Source organism: Leptodactylus fuscus, chromosome 1, assembly GCF_031893055.1.
Source record: "Leptodactylus fuscus isolate aLepFus1 chromosome 1, aLepFus1.hap2, whole genome shotgun sequence".
NCBI classification, from domain to species: domain Eukaryota; kingdom Metazoa; phylum Chordata; class Amphibia; order Anura; family Leptodactylidae; genus Leptodactylus; species Leptodactylus fuscus.
The window spans coordinates 236,009,012-236,032,455 of NC_134265.1; the positions used below are offsets into that span (position 1 = coordinate 236,009,012).

Consider the following 23,444-nt stretch of genomic DNA (forward strand, 5'->3'; position numbering starts at 1 on the left):
TCACGGCGTTCCCAACCCGTGGGCCCCTGGCCTTAAACTATTCAACATGGGTATGGTTTGGGAGCGTGTATCAGCTGAGAATATGTAAGGCCTGCCTCCCACATTTCCTGTTTGTTTTCTGTTTACAATATTCAGAATGGGTCTGGCAGGTAAGTGATAAAATATACTTTTTGGTTCTATACTTACATACTCACAGCTGATACACTGTATAATGTGCAGTAACAACATGGTGGAAGGGATTACATGAAATCTCATTCATATGCTATGGTTTTAAACCATAAGGCTACCGTGTTTCCCCGAAAATAAGACAGTGTCTTATATTAAATTGTCGCCCTAAATATAGGACATGTCTTATTTTCGGGGGGTGTCTTATTATAACCAGCAGTCATGCCGGCACTTCCTTAGCGGAGAGTCAGCATGACTGCCGGTTGTAGGTAGTGTAGGGGAGGGTGGGAAGGTATCATACTTACTTACCTTTCCCATCTTCCTATTATCACTGGTGCTGCTGTGTTGTCCCGGCAGTGGTGGGCGGGGCTTAGTGATGCTCTGGAGGCGGGTCTTAGTGGAGCTTTTGTGGGCGCGGCTTAGCGATCCCCACTTCACTGACACAGCAGCCGTGCACTGTGCTCCGTGTGCACAGCAAAGCCAGCTGCTGTCTCTTCTGTATGCCGGCTGCTGCCTCTGGGATGAGCTGGGAGAGCTCTTCCTACAGCAGCAGGGACAGTGGACACAACAGCAGAGGCAGCAGCCGCTTTGCTGTGCACACAGAGCAAGGCTGCTGTGTCAGTGAAGTGGGGATCGCTAAACCCCGCCCATGAAAGGTCCGCTAAGCCCCGCCTCCAAAGGCCCACCCACCACTGCCGGCATGCCTTATTTTCGGGGGGTGCCTTATATTAGGCAAATTCAAAATGTTCACAAAATATGATGGCAATAAACTAAATAAAAAAAAAAACAACCTATTTCTTCCCTTGCTGATGCAGGTACCTGTATTAATAACACATCTGTCATGATGTTTAAAAAAGGAAGTTTTGAAATTGGTGGGACCATATATCCTGTTGCGATAAAAGTAAGAAAATCTTTACTTCCATATGGTATACACTTATACATTTTGTGGACACTGCTTCTGAAGCTGCTCAGTCTCCTCTTCATGGTGCAGACTGTGCCATTCCTAGGAGGAGAGGTGATGAAACCTTTGAAGGAGGATGTATTGTGAAGTAAGGAATGGTACTGCCAGCGGCAGAGAGGATGGGGTGGGGGTGCGTCGGTATGTGAAGACAACCCCCTGCACAGGCCTGCTAATTTGCATATTGGATACAACTTTTTTTTCTAACTACTAATCTGTTAAACATAACAAAAGTATATTATTTAACATGGTAGTAGGCTCTGTTTATATATATATATATATATATATATATATATATATATATATATATATAATTTCCTCATCTTGTTACTAACACCCTCGCCTCCCTCCAGTCCACCTTAAACTGTGCTGCTCGCTTAATCCACCTCACGCCCGATCTTCATCGGCTGCTCCCCTCTGCCAGTCCCTCCACTGGCTACCTATAGCCCAGCGAATTGAGTTCAAGCTACTAACGCTACTATACAAAGCCATCCACAACCTGTCCCCTTCATATATCTCTGAACTACTCTCCCGCTACCTGCCCACACGTAACCTCAGATCCTCCAATGACCTCCTACTCCGCTCCTCTCTCATCTGCTCCTCACACAACCGTCTCCAAGATTTCTCCCGTGCATCCCCCATACTCTGGAACTCCTTACCACGACACATAAGACTGATCCCCACAATCACAGGATTCAAGAAGGCCCTGAAGACTCACCTATTCAGGAAGGCCTACAACCTCCAATAACACTATCACCGCACCACCATCTATACAGTCTCCCCCTCTCCTTCTATCTCTACCCCCCTTCCCTCATAGATTGTAAGCCCTCGCGGGCAGGGCCCTCTACCCCACTGTGCCAGTCGGTCATTGTTAGTATTATATCTACCTGTATATTCTGTGTATTGTATGTAACCCCCAAATTGTATGTAACCCCAAATGTAAAGCACCATGGAATTAATGGTGCTATATAAATAATAATAATAATTTTATAATTTGTGTTTACCACTTTATCCCCTTGAGAGTCATGCAAAAACGCTGAGGAGGGGGTAGGGGCTTATGTAGGGGGGGATAATGCCATAAAATAAATAAGCATTACATATCTGTTTATTCTCCTGATACTTTGGTCTTCCAGTACCTGTAAAAATGGGAGAATAAATATGGTAGGTAAATTTTAGAAAATTATATATATATATATATATATATATATATATATATATATATATATATATATAATTTTTTTTTTTTTCTTTGCAGCCTTTTTTAGCAAAAAAAAGTGTTTGTCATGTTATGGGTAGAATCAAAGCATTTCTGCAACAAAATCTGATGCAAATTTCCAGCGGGAATGCTGCAGAGCTACCTTTTAAAATAAAAATAGATGTTTCCAAATTCTCTTCATTTTGGTGTATTTACAGTATGATCCCCAGTTTGGTGATGCATTTTGGAACAGCAGTAAATACACAATGGTGAAGTACTTGTTGAGAATGATGACAAGCTGGGCCATCAAGTGCAACGTCTGGTACCTTCCTCCAATGACGAGACAGGTATCGTATACCGTAGTGTTGCTTATGACTTCTTACAGCTTTGTTTCAAATGGGAATGTGTATTTGTAGCTTATACTCTGTACAGGGCTGTGTATGGATTGATATTGGTGGCCAAGAGATTGTGAGAGTTGTGCGAGAGCATTGCATGTTTTGGGATGTGATAGAACAACCATTTTTGCTGTTAAGATAATGGTTGAATAGAATTAACTCTATGTAAAAATAGAGCTGTGTTACTCTGACTGCCATTTTAAATTCCCTTCACTCTTTCGATTTCCATCTTTGCTTCGTATTCCTAATTAGTGCTGTAGGAGAATTTAGAGTAAATAATGCCTTTTATTTAAAGGGAGCCTGTCCATAGGTGGTACCCTTCTAAACCCTTCCTATCATGGTGTAACCCTAAAACCTTAGTAAACTTTATTGATTCTCTTTAGCACTGCAGACCATGTTCCCTTGATTGATGTGGATGACTCGCCCAATGTCATCCAAAACCAATCCAGGAGAAAACAGGACCATGCGCAGCAGGTTTTCCCTTTACATGCGCAGAGAAATCCTATTAATTCTGTACATGTGCAGCAGTCCCCATCATTAAAAAAGTGAGTGACCCCAGAAGTGAGGAGACTGGTGCATGTGCAAAATGGCAAAGATTCCTTTGCCCACAAAACCAGGGAAAACCTACGGAGTGTACATTTGCTTGTGGAATGATATTGGAGGGGTTTATATCAGTAAAGGGAACAGGCTATCTAAGGCTAAGGCTCCACTTTGTGGATAACAGGTTTTTTTTTTTTTGTTTTGTTTTTTGAGCCAAAGCCAGGAGTGGAGTGAACAGAAGGTAGAAGTATAAGCGATTGTTATATATTTCTCATTCTTTTTGTAGCCATTCTTGGCTTTTGCTCAAAAAGCCGCAGCAAAATCTGCAAAAAAAAAGTTGCATTTCTGGAACATGGGGCCTTAGCGATTCTTCCCGCAGCACTTTGAACAGAAAGTTCACTGAGTTTTCATCCGCAAACTTCCTGTTACAATTGACGTGCGGCGATTTCCAAAAATGGGCCCGGTTTCGGAAATTGCAGCATGTCCGCACTGCGGTTTGAAAAGCACAGTAGGCATGGGATTCGCACGAATCCCATCCACTTTGCAGATACTGTAAAACACTATGATTTTTCCCGCTGCGTTTCCGGCCCATGGGGCCCCAGCTTTGGGGGGCATTCACACGATGTAATGCAGCGTTGATTCTGACACCATAATTTGTGTCGGTCAGCACTGCAAAACAGAATCCCATTGACTTCAATGGGTTCCGTTTAGCGCGCGTAACACATTGAAATCAATAGGAGGCTTTTTAACCCATTGATTTGAATGTCTTAAGCACGCTAAACGGAACCCATTGAAGTCAATGGGATTCTGTTTTGCAGTGCTGACTGACGAGTTATTGTGTCAGAGTCAACACTGCGTTACATTGTGTGAATGCACCCTTAGGGTGAGTTCACATGGAGGAAAGTGGAGCGCAGTCTGGCACGTATACACGTGTCAGCAGATTGCGCTCGCAAAAACATACCATTCATTTCAATGGGAGTTAGGATCGTATACGCCGCGTTATCATGCGGCTGTGATTTTGCGGCCGCAAAATAACGCAGCGTATACGATCCTAACTCCCATGGAAATGAATGGGATGTTTTTGCAAGCGCAATCTGCTGACACTTGTATACGTGCCAGATTGCGCTCCACTTTCCTCCGTGTGAACTCACCCTTAGGCTGATTTAAAATGGCAAATTCAGGCAAGAAGATTCTGTCTCAGCAGGATTTTTACTGGCCTGTACTTTACTTAGCTTAATTAAGAGAAGAGAAGATAATCCTTTAATAGTCCCACAGTGGGGAAATTTCAGCATGTTACAGCAGCATAGTAATACAGATACAGGATAATACACAGTAATATAATACAGACGTAGACACACATATGCTGAGAAGAGAAGATATACTAGGAGTCCATAGCAGCTAAGGAACAGAAGAATAAAGAAGGAAGACTTCATAATCATAATCATTAGTTCTCTGTGCGGAGTGATCTTCGCTTGGTCTGATGTAGATTATACAGCCTGATAGGTTGGAAGGAAGGACTTGCGATAGCGCTCCTTCTCACACTTGGGGTGAAGCAGACGGTCACTTACAGTGCTGCCAAGTGCCATCAAGGTCCCATACATGGGGTGGGATTTGTTCTCCTGCATGGAGGTCACCATGGACACTATCCTACTGTCACCCACCACCCGTACTGGGTCCAGGCGGCTCCCCAGGACAGAGCTGGCCCTTCTGATCAGCCTGTCAAGTCTATTTCTGTCCCTGGTTGATATACTGCTCCCCCAGCAGACCGAAAAAGATGGCTGAAGCAACCACAGAGTTGAAAGGGCCCTAAGAAGTGACCCCTGGACTCCGAAGCCCCTCAGCCTCCTGAGCAGGTAGAGCCTCCTGCGGCCCTTTCTGTGCAGCGCCTCCAGGTGATCAGCCCAGTCTAGCTTGTTATTGAGGAGCACACCCAGATACTTATAGGTCCTGACTATCTCAATGCATGTCCCTTGGATCTCCACCGGGGTCTGAGCACTTCTCTGTTCACTAAAGTCCACCACCATCTCCTGGCAATTCAGATTACAAATTTACCTGCATGCAAAGTAAAGCCATTGGTTAATTTTTTTTTTTTTTTTTTTTTTTCAGGAGGATGAAGATGCAGTTCAGTTTGCCAACAGAGTTAAATCTGCCATTGCTAAGCAAGGTGGACTAATTGAACTACCGTGGTAAGTAGACAACACTTACTACTGTAAGTTAAACTGGGACTTCTGTCACACTGAAAGGATCTGGGAAGCAGAGATTGGAGCAGTTGCCTGCTGTGGTTCTCATTAAAGTTTGATCTGCAGCAATCTGTTGTATAGAACGAATGCTATGGTCACTGGTAAACTTCTTTACTTGAGTTGGGCTGATTTGGGATGAGTTAGAAAAATAATAATAATAATAATTTAAAAATAGTGTATGTATGTGTGTATATATATATATATATATATATATATATATATATATATATATATATATATATATATTAATACATAGTTTAGCTACAGTTTACATCTTGTTACTTTTTTTGGCATTTAAATCGTATCTAAGGGCCCCTTCACACGGCGTAAGCGCGCCACTCATTTAGACACGTATACACGTGTCTGAGCACGGTGCTTCAATACAGAGCCCATTGATTTCAATGGGAAGCGCGCGTATATCGGTATATACGCACGCTTCCCATTGAAATCAATGGGCTCTGTTTTGAAGTGCTCGGACACGTGTATACATTAAATGAGCGGCGCGCTTACGCCGTGTGAAGGGGCCCTAACTGATCCTGTTGTTCTGCTTCTAACCCTTTCTCCTTCTGCTCACTATTCTTTCCACCACTCTCAATAGATCCCTGTAGATATGTGACGCTGAGATATGTGACCTACAGTCTCTCTCCAGACTAAAGTATTAGTCGTTTTCAGAGTGAGCATTTGTTTACCATAAAAAGAGGGAGCATTGAAACATTCTGATAAGAGTAGAAGAAACTATATGTAATATATCTTGTCAAACCAAATAATCTGTTCTATTAACTTATGCAGAGTTGTTTGAAAAATGGAAGTTCTATTGTAAAGGCTATGATAGCAAAAAAAAAACACCATACCTATCCAAATGATTCATCAGACGGCAATGCGTCTGTTTTTCCAGCAGCACTTTAGATAAAGTTTGCAGAAGTTTCCACTGCAGACTTTGTTTCAATTATACATATGTGGAAACCGCTGGCATTTCAGTAGGTATAATTGACCTGCTGCCATTTCCAAAAAATTGTGCCTGTTTTGGAAATCGCCGACTATCCACGCTGAGGTTTTTACCGCAAAGTAGACATGGGATTTTCTGGAATCCCATCCACTTTGCTGTAACTGTAAAACGTCATGATTTTTTTATGGCATTTCGCCGTGGGCAAATCACTGCGTTTATGCCATGTGGGGCACTCACCTTAAAAACAATTATATGAATAAATAAAATTCTACTGACCCTTTAAAACAGATTTCTGGGGTCCATCTATCTGGTCTTCCAGTACTCAGAGGTTGGCATGTGTCACTCAACCTCTTTAAAATACTACAAAGATGTCAAAATCCAAAGCACTGTGTATTTACACGTCACGGAGTACGGAAAAAGAAAGCCTTCAAAAATGCATTCCATGCCATGTGCCAAACTCTTCAGAAATCAATAGAATCCTATTTCTTTGTGTTTGTAGGGATGGGGGTCTAAAACGAGATAAAGTGAAAAATTCATTCAAGGAGGAGCAGCAGAAGAACTACAGTAAAATAATTGTAGGTGCAAATAATGAATTTCAGAAGAAGGAGTGATCAAGACCATATCCGAATACGTTTTATAGACTCCAATGGTACTGCTGGTCTATTTTTCTACTTCATCTCCAATTTCTAGGATTACCCGTCATCCTATTAGATATTTTCTCCTTTTTTTTTTTTTTTTTTTCTTGAACAGAGGACTCTACAAATAAAAAGTGCAACAATTCAAGTGAAATCAACCGTGATATGGTACCAATGGTTTATTAAATAATATGTTGGGTGATGTTGAGTAGGGGAAATTATATTGATGAAAATATTTTTTATAAGCTTTCTCAACACTTTTGGTTAAGAATATCAGGAATATGATGGGTGATAGCTTTACTAGATACAAGGCCAAGACAGGCTTATTCATGTGCACTGTATATTCACCATTTTCAAAGCTCTGGTACCAATGACTTAAAAATGAATTGTAATGAGATATAATAGTATCACTGTTTGTTGTAAAATGATATTTTTATTTACTTGTTAATGTTTGGTTGTATGTTTTATTGTTGTAGAGTTTAGGCCTCCAGTAACTAGGAGTTACCACTATGTGTTTAAAGGGAACCTATCACACTGAGAATGCAATGCAGGGCAAGCAGGATATTCTACAGCAAGAGTAGTTTTGTGGGAAAAGATTCAGTATAAATTGTCGTCTGTTTATTCTGGGTTTAGAAGTCTAGTGGGTGGTCCTTATTTTGGGTTTAGAAGTCTAGCGGGCGGTCCTATCAGTGATTGATACAGATTTACACACTGATACAGGGAGAAAGATCACTGGCTAGGACTGCCCACTTGACAACTAAATCAAGAATAAGTAGAGATAGATTACGAACTGTTTGAAATCTTTTGACACATAATTCTATGTATGTTCTTAGCTACTCTTGTTCTATCATATGCTGCATGCCGTTTCTTAGATTTTCTCTGTGACCTGTGCAGAAGTCCTTATTCAATGAAGGGGAGTAGCTACACTGTGACCACTACCTATTATGAATGATGAATCCTATGTCGACTGTATGTATAGACAATGACTGTCATTGTGTTCCCCCATGTACTGATAATAAGTTGACTGCTGCAAAAAATCTCCAACAGAATAAGTGTCAGCCTGTTTTAAAGGGCGGAATAGCCAAAATGACAACTGTAAGTTTATCATAAATTCTTGTTAAATATTTTTAACATAATACTTGATTAAAAAAAAAAAAAAATCTGACCACACTTTCATGTGCATGATGTTTTATGGGTTGTGGCTGCATACAGAGTGATTGCAGGGTTTAGCAGCCTTGAAATCACTGGGGGCAAATCCCCTGTGATCTACAGTAGGATCACATACACTTTCACCCACTGAGATCTGCCATATGTGTTATTGCTGCGGGGGTTACAGACCACCTCTCAACCTTTACAATGTTCAATGTGGTCCTGGCCTTAGACACTATTCACTCACATCTGATGTCCATGTTAATCACAGCCCGCACATGATTCTCCTGAAGGTTCATTCACACGGAGTTTTTTTGGTGAGGAAAAATAATTTCCTAATTCCTGAAGTGGATTTTTTCCTAGCCAGTGTATGGATCCAGTGGTTTTTCCATGTAGTTTTTGCTAATACCTTGTAGATTTTCCGTCTCCCATTGACTGCGTTGTGCTTTTTTTTTTTTTTTCTGCTAGCAGAACCCATAGAACTCTATGGGGAGGTGTTTTTTTTCACCTGGCTTGAGTGCCAAAATGCTCGCCAAAAAACTTTTTTTTTTTTTTTTAAATTCTTTATTTATAAACATTTTACAAGTAAGCAAAACACAGGGCAAAACAAGAACAGGGTAGGCCCAGAGCTAACGGGCCCGCAAACCAAGCCACACACAAGGACCCAGCAAAACAGGACAAAGGGAGAAAAGAGTCGGAAGGGTGGAAATGAGAAAGGGGTAGAGGGGGGAGAGAGGGACAACCCCAAAATCTGAAAGGCGGGAAGGAGAGGCAACCAACCACGAGGCCAGGAGGCTAATAACGAGTAGAAATCCAAGAGAATACGTCCTAAGGGGTCAGAACCAGAGTAATCTCCTCAAGTAACAAACGAGAACTATCAAACCCGGGGAATCGGGCAAAGAGAAGAGGTAGTGAAAATGAGAACTAGAACTTCCCCGGGTTTGAGCCCCAAGTTGCAACTACACCTCACATCAGGATGTCTGAGAGGGCCAAAGGCCAGGGGTCCATAGGAAGAAAAAGAAGGGGACGAAAAAACAAAAGACAAAGTACAGGAGCAGGGAGAAGTGAGACGGGGAGAACAAACAAGCGAAACCGCTCCAGGCTAGTCCGGAGCGGACAACAAAAAGAACAGTGGGCGAAAACCCACTAAAGCAAGTCTCGAGGACGCACCGCAGTGCGCCCTCAGAGAGCCGCCAATCCTAACTAAATGGGGGAGAGGCCGTAAACCATGACACACAACCCGCACCCCAAGCAGTAACAAGAAACACCAACGAAGAACCGGGCAAATAGCCAGGAGTGGGAGGAGAAGGAGCGTCAGACACCACTGGGAGCCGCAGCTGGTCGGGACCAGCCACAGCCACCAGCAGGGCAAAAGACTTAAGGCAACAGACAAAGTGAAAAACCGTAAACATAACAAAGGGTCAGGGACCAACAGAGTAAACAAAGTTCACACAAAAAGGCTGGCACCAGAGGAACCTAAGACAGCATCCGCGAGGAATCAGCAGGCCAATCCAGCCGACGTGGCAGAGAAGAGGAGGAAGAGCAGTCCGCAACCTGGGCAGCCGGGAGAGGATAGTCCAGCCAGTCTGGAAGACGTAGATCCGGCAGATCCAGAAAATGGGCCAGCGCTGCCGCCTGATCCGGAGAATGAAGAGCAAACATGGCACCATTATGGCGTATCTGGAGGTGGAAGGGATGACCCCATCTATAAGAGGCCCCAGCATCCAGGATCAGTTGAAGAACCGGTTTAAGGAGACTTCTCATGGCTAGGGTGTGACGGGAGACATCAGGAAGAAGCCGAATCTGGAACCCCTTAAAAGGAACCGGCCACGACGCCAAGCAGCTTGCAATATGTCCTCTTTCTCCCAGTAGAAATGCACCCTGCAAAGAACATCACGATGCTCCGATGCAGACGCCTTACATACACCCAGAAGACGGTGAATCCGGTCAATATTAATCGCAGTGTCCAGCGGCCAGTCCAGGACAGCATTGAAGACAGTGGTGGCAACCTCACAGAGCTCGGCAGGCTGAACAGAGTCCGGAATGCCCCACAGCTTAATGTTGTTCCTGTGCCCTTTGTTCTCCTGATCATCCGCCTGTAGCAGGACATGTCGGTTGAACAGGTGCTGGGAAGTAAGGGATTGCTCGACCACAGTCAGATGGAGGTCCAAATCGGTCATCACCTGCTGTTGAGCGGAGACCTGCGTTGACAGAGACTGGATATTGGACCGAAATTCCGCCACAATTTTCTCCTGCCGCTCCCCCACTCTGCGAATCAAGGCCTCCAAGTCCATTTTAGTGGGTAAAGCATGAAGAAGCTGCCAAACGTCAGAAAGTTTAGGGCACTTAGAGCGGGGCAACTGCAAGGCTGCGTCCTCCCGTGGAGAATCAGAAGAGTCCGAAGCTGACGGGGAGCAGAGGGCAGTGGGGGTCAATGAGTAATCAGGGTCCAAGTTAGAGGCGACAGCCACAGCAGAGTAAGAGGTGGAGGTCATCTGATCAAGGCCCTGGGGTGGGCCTGTGAGCCGTGCAGGTGGTATCATGGAGGGGAACTGTGCCACGTCCTTAGGAGACCCAGCTGAAGGAGGGGGCAGTCCAAGATGGGAGACCTTGGCACCCAGGACAGGTTGCAACAGGGGAGACTGGAGGTCAGGCTGACCAAAAGTAGCAGGCAGTACCCCAACTGCCGAGGGGGGCTGCTGAGGTCCACGAAGGAGAGGAGCCCGGCCAATATGAGCGCCTGAGAACTCAGACCCAGAAGATGAGGGAGGCAGGTGCTGCAGGGGAGCTGCTGGAGCCGAGGCCGGAACAAAAGCTGCAGGGGGAGGGGGGAGAGCCTGCTCCCCAGTGCGATCACCAACCTGATGGGCTGGGGGGGATATCTGCACCGTCTGGGGCCATGCGTGCTGCAGTCCTGGAGATGACTGGGTGTCCGGTGACTCGGAGGAGAGACAGGAGGCTCTGGCAGCAGGTGGGAGCGCTGCAGAGTGGGGTCGGCACGTGCCGGCGCCATCTTGAATCCACCGACCACAGGCGTGGAGGAGGCCGCAGGCAGCAAAAATCGAGCCAGCGGCGGTTCCACTCTGGAGGAAGCAGCTTCCTTACGCCCCAGAAGCTTCACCATAGTAGGAGGGACCCAGAGGAAGGTAGGCACCCGGAGAAAAGTCTGTGAAACTGCTCAGGGATATGGGACCTGTGTGAATCTGCTTCTTCACGCCACCATGCCTAGGCCATGCCCCCTGCTCACCAAAAAACTTTTTTGTGAATGGACCCTAAGTCTCAAGTTATGTGCCATCCCATTGTTGATCAGTCCATGAAAAACAGTTCTTCTTTTTTTTTTTTTTCCTCATGATGGCATACTGTGCAGTCTGATTTTCAAGGATCCATAGACCATTCATGTGAATGAGGCCTTAGTCTTTTTACATAGACCTTTGTATAACCTCTGTAGTGCTAGACTTGCTGTTACAAGACAGAACTCTCATTGTAATAAGCCATGCACTAGCAGTATACATGCCAGGTTTCTGACAGTTACTCGCACTGTGTTTTTCTTACGACTAGCACAGTGCATGATCATTGCCTTAGGGCTTGTTCACATCTGCGGCCCGGTCTCCGTACTTAGGTTTCCGTTTCCTGCCTAAAACACAGGCAGGATACGGAAACCTGCAGGAGACTTTCTCACCCATTCATTTGAATGGGTGAGAAAGCTGTCCGGCCGTGCGCGGCGGTGAGCGTTTTGCGCTCTCCGCCGCGAAACCGGGTTTTATAATCCGGACACAGAGTCGGACATGCAGTACTCTGTGTCCGGATAAAAAAAATCCGGTTTCGCGGCGGAGAGCGCAAAACGCTCACCGCCGCGCACGGCCGGACCCGGTCTGTGGTTTCCGTCTTCTGGCATGCAGAAGACGGAAACCACAGAACGGAGACCCCAGACGCAGGTGTGAACCCAGCGTCATGGGTACTTTTATTACCATGTTATTTTGGTAAAAAGTGTACTTGACTGTGGAATGCTGAGGAAACTCTGATCTAACAGAAGATATGTAAATCTCCGTTTGGTACATATGAGAGCAGAGGTATAAAAAACATACATAGGAAGTATAATAATTTCATGCATTTTTTTGGAGCATGTTAAAGCAATCCCTTTTTTTGTTTTATTGTTCTTTTTTCCAAATATATTTACCTTCATATAGTATTTGGAAAAATAGCACAAATAAATGTACAAATGTTACAATATAAAACATTGGTACCAAAAATGCCTATGAAAAATGCTTCAAATTCCTGGTTTGTGCTGATGAAGTTGTTTTGGTGTGTGTGTGTATCCTTTATTGAAAAATCAAGATTAAAATCATCGGGATGTTTTTAGACAAAGATAAAAATTCCCATACTGGAGAAAAGCGTTCTGGGCTGACACGTTTCAAAAGCAGTTCTTTCTTAGTTGAAGCCTGATGCAACTATGAATGGTAAAACTATAAGTAGCTGATGTAAGCAATTTAAAAACAGGTGTTGCAACTTGTGTAATTGCATTGTAAGATTATGTATACACCCATATAACACATAAACAACAAAAAGATACAAATAAAGCTTACCTATACAAATACACACAAAAGCTTATACCAGTTACGGGAATGAAACATCAGAAATAATGTACGATAATTCAAATGACAGCCATGATAAATGAACAGGGACACCAACTACTTTACTTTTAAAGCTATTGACCATATTAGAAAACCCCTGCGAGGAGACAACAGAGAACATCAACTATGAATTCAAGAAGCATTTTGGATTTTTAAATTAGACACACACAACATCCCAATGGACTCAATAAAAGGAATGATCCCTCTTACATTTATTAGTCTTAATTTGTTAGTTTATTTAATTTTACAATATTATACCAAATTATTATGTAGACACTTCACAATACTAGGTTGTTCCGGTAACCTATAGATTCTCAAATACTAGAATTTTATATTCTGAGTTGGATTAGCATATTTATATGCATACACACACCTTTGGCTTCATTGGCTTGAATATATTGTTGATAAATTTTCATGTCCTTCAGTGCTTTCTTATATCAATGTACTTACCTGCTTTTCTGGGTCCGCTCCATCATGGATTTTTTTCCGTGTGCACGGGCCATGATTGGTTGCCTCTTGTGCATCCTGTTCTTTACAACGGGTTTAACAGCTCAGGCATGCGCGCTATTCCTTATCATACATGTAATGGCCATCTTTCTTGAGGGCATAGTTCAACGGTAATCCCTTGAGGGAACACGTGCATATCCTGGATTGGTACTGATATAATCATTGCTTCTATGTTGGACATGATTGATCTCCCATTTGATTTTTGTTTTTTGTTCTGTTGGTCTTGTACGTTCTCTTGGCATTTTCCAGTGGGTAGTGGCCTCGGCATGCGCATTAGTTCCCATGACACATGGGACAGCGATCTTTTTTGAGGGCACAATACAATATTAATCTCTGTATTGGGCATGCGCATTGCCTGAACCGTTATAACTAGAGATAAGCGAGTGGTGACAAATTCGATATTCGTTTCGAGCAGACCCTCGATATTCGACTATTTGACCTAATATCAAATCCCATTAGTCTATGGGGAAAAAAATGCTCATTTCAGGGGAAACCACAATTCGACTAAGGAGAGTCACCAAGTCCACAATGACACCCCAGGAAATGATGCCAACACCTCTGGAATGCAACTGGGACAGCAGGGGAAGCATGCCTGGGTGCATCTAACACGCCCAAGTACCTGTATTATCCCAATATCACAGCCTATCAACTAGACACTTTCCAAACTCAATATAACCTCTATGAAAGTTGAAAAATACTTGGAAACCTTCTTTCTTCCACATTAGTATGGACACAAATTTAAAGCTAAAGAAACATTAGCATGCACCCCTTTAAATCACGTTGCCCATGACAACCACAGATGGCATAGGCAATGGGAAATCCAACAGTACCCACCCTTAACTGTCATTGTGCATGTGTGTGTGTGATGTGGTAAGACCTTCAAAATTTCACTTTTCTGGTCTTTAACGTTAGCCCTTCGAAATTAAGTTAGAGTCCCTTGATCTGAGTTACCAGCAGAGATTGAAGCCCTTTAAGTGAGTTGCACGTTGCACCAGCAAAGTGTTTTTGGCCCTTTGGGTGAGTTGAGCCTTTAACCAGCAGAGATTTGTTGGCCTTTTGGGTGAGTTTAGCCTTGCAGCAGCAGAGTGTTGGCCCCTTTAAAATTGTTAGCACCTAAAACGGTTGTTTCAAAACCATCACTCTCATTATGTTGGATTGATGCAGTGGATTGGAGTGAGGACCCAGACATTGACCTTGATTGTGATTGGGAAATTGATAACATTTTGACATCAAGTCCTGGGGGTAACTTTTATTTAGAGGACCGCAAAGGTGGAGAATTGGCTGCAACCACTACTAGCGGTAATGGTCCTCTAATATGGGACTCTACATTACCTCTACAGGGTTCTGATCAGGTGTTAATAGTCCAAACAACATGCTCCAGTACTTTAGATGTAGATCAGAAACCACTTTCCCTTCCGACACCAGATTTAACCAAGCTTCATCATCATCATCATCATCATCATCATCATCATCATCATCATCCTGCTGAGATGGAGCCACTAAAGGAAACCTTGCCTTCCAAGGCATGTTCTGGAGCTGCGACTGAGCCAAATCTAAACACAGAGTCGTTTGGAACTGAATAAAAATCAAAGTGTCAAAAGACTTTAGAGACTGTTGAAAGTAATGGGATCCACCATGAAGAGTTCATCACAAGGCTGACAGACCCAACTCCAAATGCTGCAGCACAAGTGTAACCCCCCTCACAGGAGTTACTAATGGTTATTTGGCCATAGAAGTGCCTTACATGTTATGATAGTTTGTATATGTTGTTATGTTTATTCTGTATTCATTTGTGTAATGTTGTTAAGCTATTGTTCTCTGGTTTCACTAGTCCTAGTGAGCTGTGGTCTCCATAGCAACACACACTATAGTGGGTGGATCTGTAGCTGGAACAGGAAATAGTCAAAACAGGGAGAGGAAGTAGTATTCTGTAAGCAGCCAGGGAAGGAGCAAGGAGAAGTGTGTCAGTGGCCATCTTGTGTTTAAGACACTGAGTGCTGTGAGGATTGCCACAGCAGCAGCAGGACAGAGAAGCTGTGACAGCGCCCTCCATCACTATCAGTAAGAGGACAGGATTATATCAGGCTAAGCAGAGCTATAACCCTGCCAGCCTGCATCTACCTCTACAAGGTATGAGCCCCTGCAGTAAACCAGCTGGACCTGCAGACATCTTAGACTCTCTGCTAATACATGGGAAGGTGTCAGCCATCTACAAGCCACTGTGCCACAGCTCACTGCTACAGGACAAGTGACCAGCAGATGCCTGTTACAATAAAGCAGTGAGCACTTCTACTGATCCTGGCCTGGACATTGCCTTCTTTGTAGCTAAGCCCTGGGCAAATGCTCTTTGTTGGAGTAGAGCACTGGCACCCACATCACCATCTCAGCCCAGGGACCAGCGGGTGTCTCAATACTCCAACTGGCGTCACATCTAACTGACTCTGCCTATTACCCTGTGCACCTCTCCTGGGAGTTCTGGTGCCTATAAGGCCACCGTGACAGTCCAGCCTCCTGCACGGTTCTCCAGGGGTGGTCGCACAAGCAACCAGCAGTCAGACTAAGATTGTCTCTTCTTCAAGTAAGACACAAGATTCTTTGGAACCAGAACAGGAAAACCCAGTGATTGCCATTGCTGCAGTGCCTAGGCCATCTTTCAGAGCAGTTCATTCAGAGATTGACGCTGAGTGGTGAGGAACACCCCCTCTCCTCCTGATAGTACTTGTCCATAGACATCACTGGGCGGTAAAGAACGCTCCCTCTCACAGTACAGCGCAATAGGCGCTACAGTAAGGAGGGGTGTTCCTGACAGACTGTCAGAAATGCCCTCCTAACATTGAAGAGCTACGCTACCGGCACTGATAGCTCTTCTGCGAGGGACACAGAACGGGAAAGCCGACAGTGCGCTGAATTTAGTGCACTGTCTGCTTTCTAGCAGTGTATTACACCGCCTGTGCCCTGAGGACGTGAAAGGTCTTCTTTACTATTTCAACATTCATAGATATAACAGTAAAATGAATTGATACAAAGCAGTACTCTGAATCCTAATGGTTCTTGGTCTCTAGTTATTTATCACACTATATGCTGTTTCATTAACTTGTGTCCTTTTTCGGGTATGCTGTGAATATGCCAGTACGAAGTTTAAACAGGTATAACTAGCAAATAAATATTATTTGTGATGATCAAAGCTGCTCAGATCTGCTAACTGCACTGTACATATCTTGCACCATTGTGTCAATCACATAATCTATAGGAATGCAGGACCAAATCCAAACCGGTTGGTATACAGTTCAGAAATCCAATGGAACCAGCGCCAGTCACACCATAGGGTACAATAAACAAATTCCTTTATTCGGTTTTCAAATCCATAAAACACCACGCGTTACGTGTGAAAAACCAGGGGAAGAAAGTGGGCATGCATCCATCTTGTACACTTGACAAAGGAGCTTGTCTCCGTAACGCGTGGTGTTTTTATTGATTTGAAAACCAAATACCTACCATCGAGGTGCGTGAAAGGTGGTTTTTACGGCCACATTTTGTACATCTACGGCTGAGTTTAGGAATGGCAACAATCATCTTTCTTTTATAAACCGCTAGTCCGATACTCTCCTGATGAACTCCAGTTATAGTGAGGGAAACACATAGAGAGCAAACTTATGTGGTTAGATATTGGAGTACTTATTAGCTATTCACCACTAGCATACGGGTGGGCAGATTGCAATATTGTATCTAATGCCCATTTTGTCCTGTTACGGCTATTGGTTATGTACAGTGTTGGCCAAAAGTATTGGCACCCCTGCAAGTCTGTCAGTTAATACTCATTTTCTTCCAGAAAATTATTACAAGCACAAACTCTTTGGTATTAATATCTTCATTTATTTTGCTTGCAATGAAAAAACACAAAAGAGAATGAAAAAAAGTCAAATCATTGATCATTTTACACAAAACTCCAAAAATGGGCTGGACAAAAGTATTGGCACCCTCAGCCTAATACTTGGTAGCACAACCTTTAGACAAAATAACTGCGAACAACCGCTTCCGGTAACCATCAATGAGTTTCTTACAATGCTCTGCTGGAATTTTAGACCATTCTTCTTTGGCAAACTGCTCCAGGTCCCTGAGATGTGAAGGGTGCCTTCTCCAAACTGCCATTTTGAGATCTCTCCACAGGTGTTCTATGGGATTCAGGTCTGGACTCATTGCTGGCCACTTTAGAAGTCTCCAGTGCTTTCTCTCAAACCGTTTTCTAGTGCTTTTTGAAGTGTGTTTTGGGTCATTGTCCTGCTGGAAGACCCATGACCTCTGAGGGAGACCCAGCTTTCTCACACTGGTCCCTACATTATGCTGCAAAATTTGTTGGTAGTCTTCAGACTTCATAATGCCATGCACACGGTCAAGCAGTCCAGTGCCAGAGGCAGCAAAGTAACCCCAAAACATCAGGTAACCTCCGCCATGTTTGACTGTAGGGACCGTGTTCTTTTCTTTGAAGGCCTCTTTTTTCCTGTAAACTCTATGTTGATGCCTTTTCCCAAAAAGCTCTACTTTTATCTCATCTGACCAGAGAACATTCTTTCAAAACGTTTTTGGCTTTCTCAGGTAAGTTTTGGCAAACTCCAGCCTGGCTTTTTTATGTCTCTGGGTAAGAAGTGGGGTCTTCCTGGGTATCCTACCATACAGTCCCTTTTCATTCAGACACCGACGGATAGTACGGGTTGACACTGTTGTACCCTCGGACTGCAGGGCAGCTTGAACTTGTTTGGATGTTAGTTGAGGTTCTTTATCCACCATCTGCACAATCTTGCGTTGAAATCTCTCGTCAATTTTTCTTTTCCGTCCACATCTAGGGAGGTTAGCCACAGTGCCATGGGCTTTAAACTTCTTGATGACACTGCGCATGGTAGACACAGGAACATTCAGGTCTTTGGAGATGGACTTGTAGCCTTGAGATTGCTCATGCTTCCTCACAGTTTTGCTTCTCAAGTCCTCAGACAGTTCTTTGGTCTTCTTTCTTTTCTTCATGCTCAATGTGGTACACATAAGGACACAGAACAGAGGTTGAGTCAACTGCAATCTATTTCAACTGGCTGCAAGTGTGATTGTTATTGCCACCACCTGTTAGGTGCCTTAGGTCCTCCTCCCACTTCCTGTTTCACTAATACTTCCTGAGACAGGAGGGGGGGGGGGACACTTTAAAGTCCTGTATCTCAGGACTCGTTTGGCCTATGAAGATAATTTTAGATTCATTTTAAAGATGGGAATCTCATATTTAAAATGATGCCAAGATCATCCTACTAGTCATTAGATTTTTAGCAAATTGCTGTTAAAACCGCTGTTGGGAATTGAGATCTTCAATGAGATCTCAATCCCCAATAGCATCTTCAACAGTGAATCACTTTGGCACAGTAAGGGTGAACATGAAGACCTTCATATCATTTTAAAGATGAGGTTCACATCTTTAAAATGAATCTAAAATGATCTTCACAGCCCAAACGAGACCAGAGATATGGGCATTAGAAGTAAGGATGTAGCAGCTACGTCCTCGGCTAGGCAAGTGACACCCTCGGAGGACGTAGAGCTACGTCCTTGGCAGTGAAACAGTTAAATTGAGGCAGCTAGAAGGTAACATTAAGCTAGGGCAGCTGGTGGGGAACATTAAATTGTGGGGGCAGCTTGAGGGGGCACTAGGAGAGGGACTTTATACTGTGGGGCAGTTGGAGGGAAACATAATGGGGGGGCATGCAATATTAGGGTGACTGTAGGAGTATTATACTGTGTGGGACCACAAGGAGAAATTGATGGGAATGGGAGGAGTCAACACATGTGGGTGGAGCAAAATTTGCTGCAGCAAACTATGGGCGCCTCACATTCTGTCCCTGTGTTTTGAAATTTTGGAGGTATGCCCTAGTGCACACTGTGCGGTTCCTGACTCTCCAGGTTGTTGTGTTCCTTTTTGTTGCTCCTTTCGCCTATAGGTATACCAGGTTCACCTGACAGCTACACTAAGCCAATTCCTGACTGACTCTGACCACTTGGTCTGCTATATGTTCTGGCTGAGCAATGTTATGGATGTATCTGTCTGAGCTCTATATAATATGTATGTGGCTGACTTAGGAACGTACGTATTGTTCAGTTTCTGTAGCCTCCAGGCTTTTCTGTAGCCTCCATGGCTAGATTCCTGTGTGAAGTTTATTATTATGTAATGTATGAAAAATCATTGTCATCCTTAAAAGCTGAATGCTAGATAATGCTTGAAACTGGTATAATGTTAAATGATAAGATGGCGCCTGCAACCAACATGGGTGCAAGAAAAACAAATGCGTGGCTTGTTGCCAGAAGACAACTCCCCAAGGTTAACATGCAGGAGCTGGAGCAGCTGGCTATATATGGCACTGCTTAAACTGTTTCTGTTTGATTGAGATGTACCATACCAATCAGGAATGAATATGAAAACTTACGTTATTGTTATATCACTTCCTTTCTCTGATACTATTTAACCCTGTGTTTTCAATAAAAAGTGTGTCAGCACAGATTCTTTGGTTGAGAAAAGAACGAATACCAACACATAGACTGGTGTAATTTCTTTACCGCCTGGTTCTCAGCCTAATTAATTAGGACAACAACAATTACCCGAAATTATTGGTCAATTAGTCATAAATGCAACTATGACCTTATCACCTGTATGTGCAAAAATTTGTATAAGCAACTGTTTAACAAGGAGCTATAATAGGGAATATTATATAAACTGGATAACATGACTGTTGAAGTTAAATCTACTTAACTAAACATTTGTACTTGCTTTTCAATTGTCATGGCTTTACAGATTTGCCTTCCAGGGTCCTGGGAAAGATGGGTAACATACAAAGTAAAGCTGTAATAGGATCTGCTGAGAATTAAATATACCGAAATAGCCTTCCTTGCTCTGTAATTGTTTCATAAAGATGACCTGTCATGAAGTAGAAAATGCTGAATAATTCTTGTTGTTCCCCTGGACAAGTTGTTTTTATTTTTAAAATTCGTCCACCCATTTAAAACATATGACCTCTGCAAGATTATATGTAAATTAGCTCTGATTCTCCATGTGGGTGGGAACCTAATGGTTTTTCTATGAGAAAATAAAAGGTTCCCACCCACATGGAGAAACAACTAGTTTACATATAATCTTCCAGGGGTCATATCTTTTGGATGGATTTTTAAAAAGAAAAGAATCAAATGACCATGGTCCAGTTGGCTGAACAGCTCCAGCCTCACCACTGTGCCCCCTGTGTGAGCTGGCCCAGGGAGCTGTAGGTGTGATGTAATAATGTTACTCACATCACGCCTGCAGCTTCCTGTATACTCTAGAAGCAGTGGCGTAACTAGGAATGGCGGGGCCCCGTGGCGAACTTTTGACATGAGGCCCCCCCGACACCGAAGATCTTGACCGAGTCCCTCCTACACATTCCTGCGCGCTCTATTATGACCAATAATGGCCCCTGCACACAGTATTATGTCCCATAGTGACCCCTGCACACAGTATTATGTCCCATAGTGGCCCCTGCACACAGTATTATGCCCCATAGTGGCCCCTGCACACAGTATTATGTCCCATAGTGGCCCCTGCACACAGTATTATGTCCCATAGTGGCCCCTGCACACAGTATTATGTCCCATAGTGGCCCCTGCACACAGTATTATGTCCCATAGTGGCCCCTGCACACAGTATTATGTCCCATAGTGGCCCCTGCACACAGTATTATACCCAATAGTGGCCCCTGCACACAGTATTATGTCCCATAGTGACCCCTGCACACAGTATTATGTCCCATAGTGGCCCCTGCACACAGTATTATGTCCCATAGTGGCCCCTGCACACAGTATTATGTCCCATAGTGGCCCCTGCACACAGTATTATGTCCATTAGTGGCCCCTGCACACAGTATTATGTCCCATAGTGGCCCCTGCACACAGTATTATGTCCCATAGTGGCCCCTGCACACAGTATTATACCCAATAGTGGCCCCTGCACACAGTATTATGTCCCATAGTGGCCCCTTCACACAGTATTATGTCCCTTAGTGGCCCCTACAGGACTAAATACTGTCACGTCACCCGCTGACCGCTATACCAGGACAAAATGTGGATAAAAAATCTGGTCCTGTGCATTACAATTTAGTAACTCCATGTGCCTCATATTAATAGCAGTTAACCCCATCATCTCCCTCACATTAACTCCTGTGTGCCTCACCATAAGAGTTACTGATATGTGAGAGACATGGAGGTAATAATAAAGGATCTTCATTACTATTACCCCCATATGTCTCACATATCAGTAACTCTTATGGTGAGGCACACAGGGGTTAATTTGAGTGACATGATGGGGTTAACTGCTATTAATATGAGGCACATGGAGTTACTAAAACACAAGTAATCCCCCCATATGCCTGATAGTAATAAGTAACCCCAGTACGTACCTGTGTAGCTTTAGTTTCATTTTCCTGGAGCAGCTTCTTCCTCTTCTTCTCTTGCTGGACGGCAGGGATAAGCCCCGCCTCCTCCTCTCATTGGTGGGCAGAGGACAGCAGAGAAAGGGAGGGGGGAGAGAAGGAGATCTTCCTGAAGCGCTGACAGGAGCCAGACCTGCAGCTCCTGTGTCTCAGCCGTTGCTGCAGCTTCGGGGCCCCCTGTTGGTGGAAAGTATTCCACCAACAGGGGGCCCCGATCATTATACTCGGGGGTCCGAAAAGACCTCCGAGAATAATGATAGCAGCGGTAGCAGCTGTCACCGGGCCCCTAATGCCCCGGGCCCTGTGGCAGCTGCTACCGCTGCTATGGTGGTAGTTACGCCACTGTCTAGAAGTAAAGCAGTGGAGCAAGGAGAGGTGAGTATCAGTGATTTTATGATGGGGAATATGCAGAATCCGTTTTCCAGGATGTAATTAGGAAAACAATGCCTCTGCTTGCTGCCTCTAGGACAGCCCCCTTAAACATCAGTACATGACTTTTTCAGATAGCCTAATACCATGATGTGAGGTTATTGCCAAATAGTAAACAAGGAAAAATAGTAATCTGTGAGGTAGGTGCAACCTGAATTAGAATTCTCAAACAAAAATAGGTGAATGCACTAAAACTCAACTTTTATTAGTCATCATTAAAAAGTGGCATAATTGACTACCACCAAAGTGTAGGGGAATTAAAATGGAGTAGAGCGACGTTGGTGCTCCTGTACGCTGCACTGAATGATATATAGCTATTCGCACAGCCTATTCTGGTTTATCCCTTTTCCCCACCTCCAGTTAGTATAACCAGTAGGGCTGAAAGAGCTGAGGTAAGTATAGAGGGTGCAATAAACTCCACTAGTCTCAATTGAAAGTCTATAACCTATTACCCTTCCTCTCACTCTCACTTACTCATTAATAGGGAGACCTCAAGCATATGAGTCGCCCCGGCTCGGCCTATGTAGATTCACGGTGCGAGCAGGCCCGACACCGGGGGCGGCAGCGCCTTGAAAAAGGGGAGTTTTAAGCAAAAATGGATGAAAGAAAAATAAAGAAAAATAAGTTTGTCGTGACGCCAGTTGGGGTTTCGGCTTGAGGTGAAGCCGGGCACTGTAGATTGGGCCTCTGGGAATAGGTGGTGATGCAGTGCCAGATGTTATACCCTCCCCAACCAGGGCAGGTCCCAGGGCCAGATGATATAGGTGAAGAAGGGATGTTTCCGGGAGGAGTAACAGAGGATCGATGAAAGAACACAGTCCAGACAGGGGTTAACCAAACACTTACAGTTTACTTCTGTAGTCAGCAGGAGATAACAGATGTTACAGGAGGAGTCACCTTGCTCCAGTATAGTGAGATGCTAGTCCTCCCTTTTACCACTAGTATGATTCAGCCTTCCACTGCTGCTCAAACTCTCTAATAGATTTCCTCTGGTCCTGGGTTCCAGGAGCTCAAAGGTACAACTGGGTAGATCCCCCTTCTGGACAGCAGGTAACGCGAGTTCTTTGGGATGCTGGATACACTCACCCCAACTCTGTATGTTACTGAACCTCCAGGAATCTTGCATTCACTAGGCCTCGGTCCAGTGAGTCTCTCAATTTTCTAAGTGTTTCTC

The 23,444-nt window shown here is 44.1% G+C and overlaps 1 protein-coding gene across 2 annotated transcripts in view; it reads left to right on the forward strand.

The window, feature by feature from the left end:
- The window catches only part of GPAT3 (glycerol-3-phosphate acyltransferase 3), a 28,003-nt gene extending 19,841 nt beyond the window's left edge, over nucleotides 1-8,162 (forward strand). Inside the window, exons 9-13 of one of the 2 annotated variants that reach the window (XM_075264885.1) lie at nucleotides 981-1,066; nucleotides 2,537-2,665; nucleotides 5,360-5,439; nucleotides 6,939-7,088; nucleotides 7,190-8,162. In XM_075264885.1, coding sequence (XP_075120986.1) covers nucleotides 981-1,066; nucleotides 2,537-2,665; nucleotides 5,360-5,439; nucleotides 6,939-7,050 — 407 coding nt within the window. In that variant the 3' untranslated portion in view covers nucleotides 7,051-7,088; nucleotides 7,190-8,162. Of the gene's footprint in view, nucleotides 1-980; nucleotides 1,067-2,536; nucleotides 2,666-5,359; nucleotides 5,440-6,938 lie in introns of both variants that reach the window. The other variant, XM_075264877.1, reaches the window with a different exon arrangement.
- Nucleotides 8,163-23,444: the final 15,282 nt, after the last annotated feature.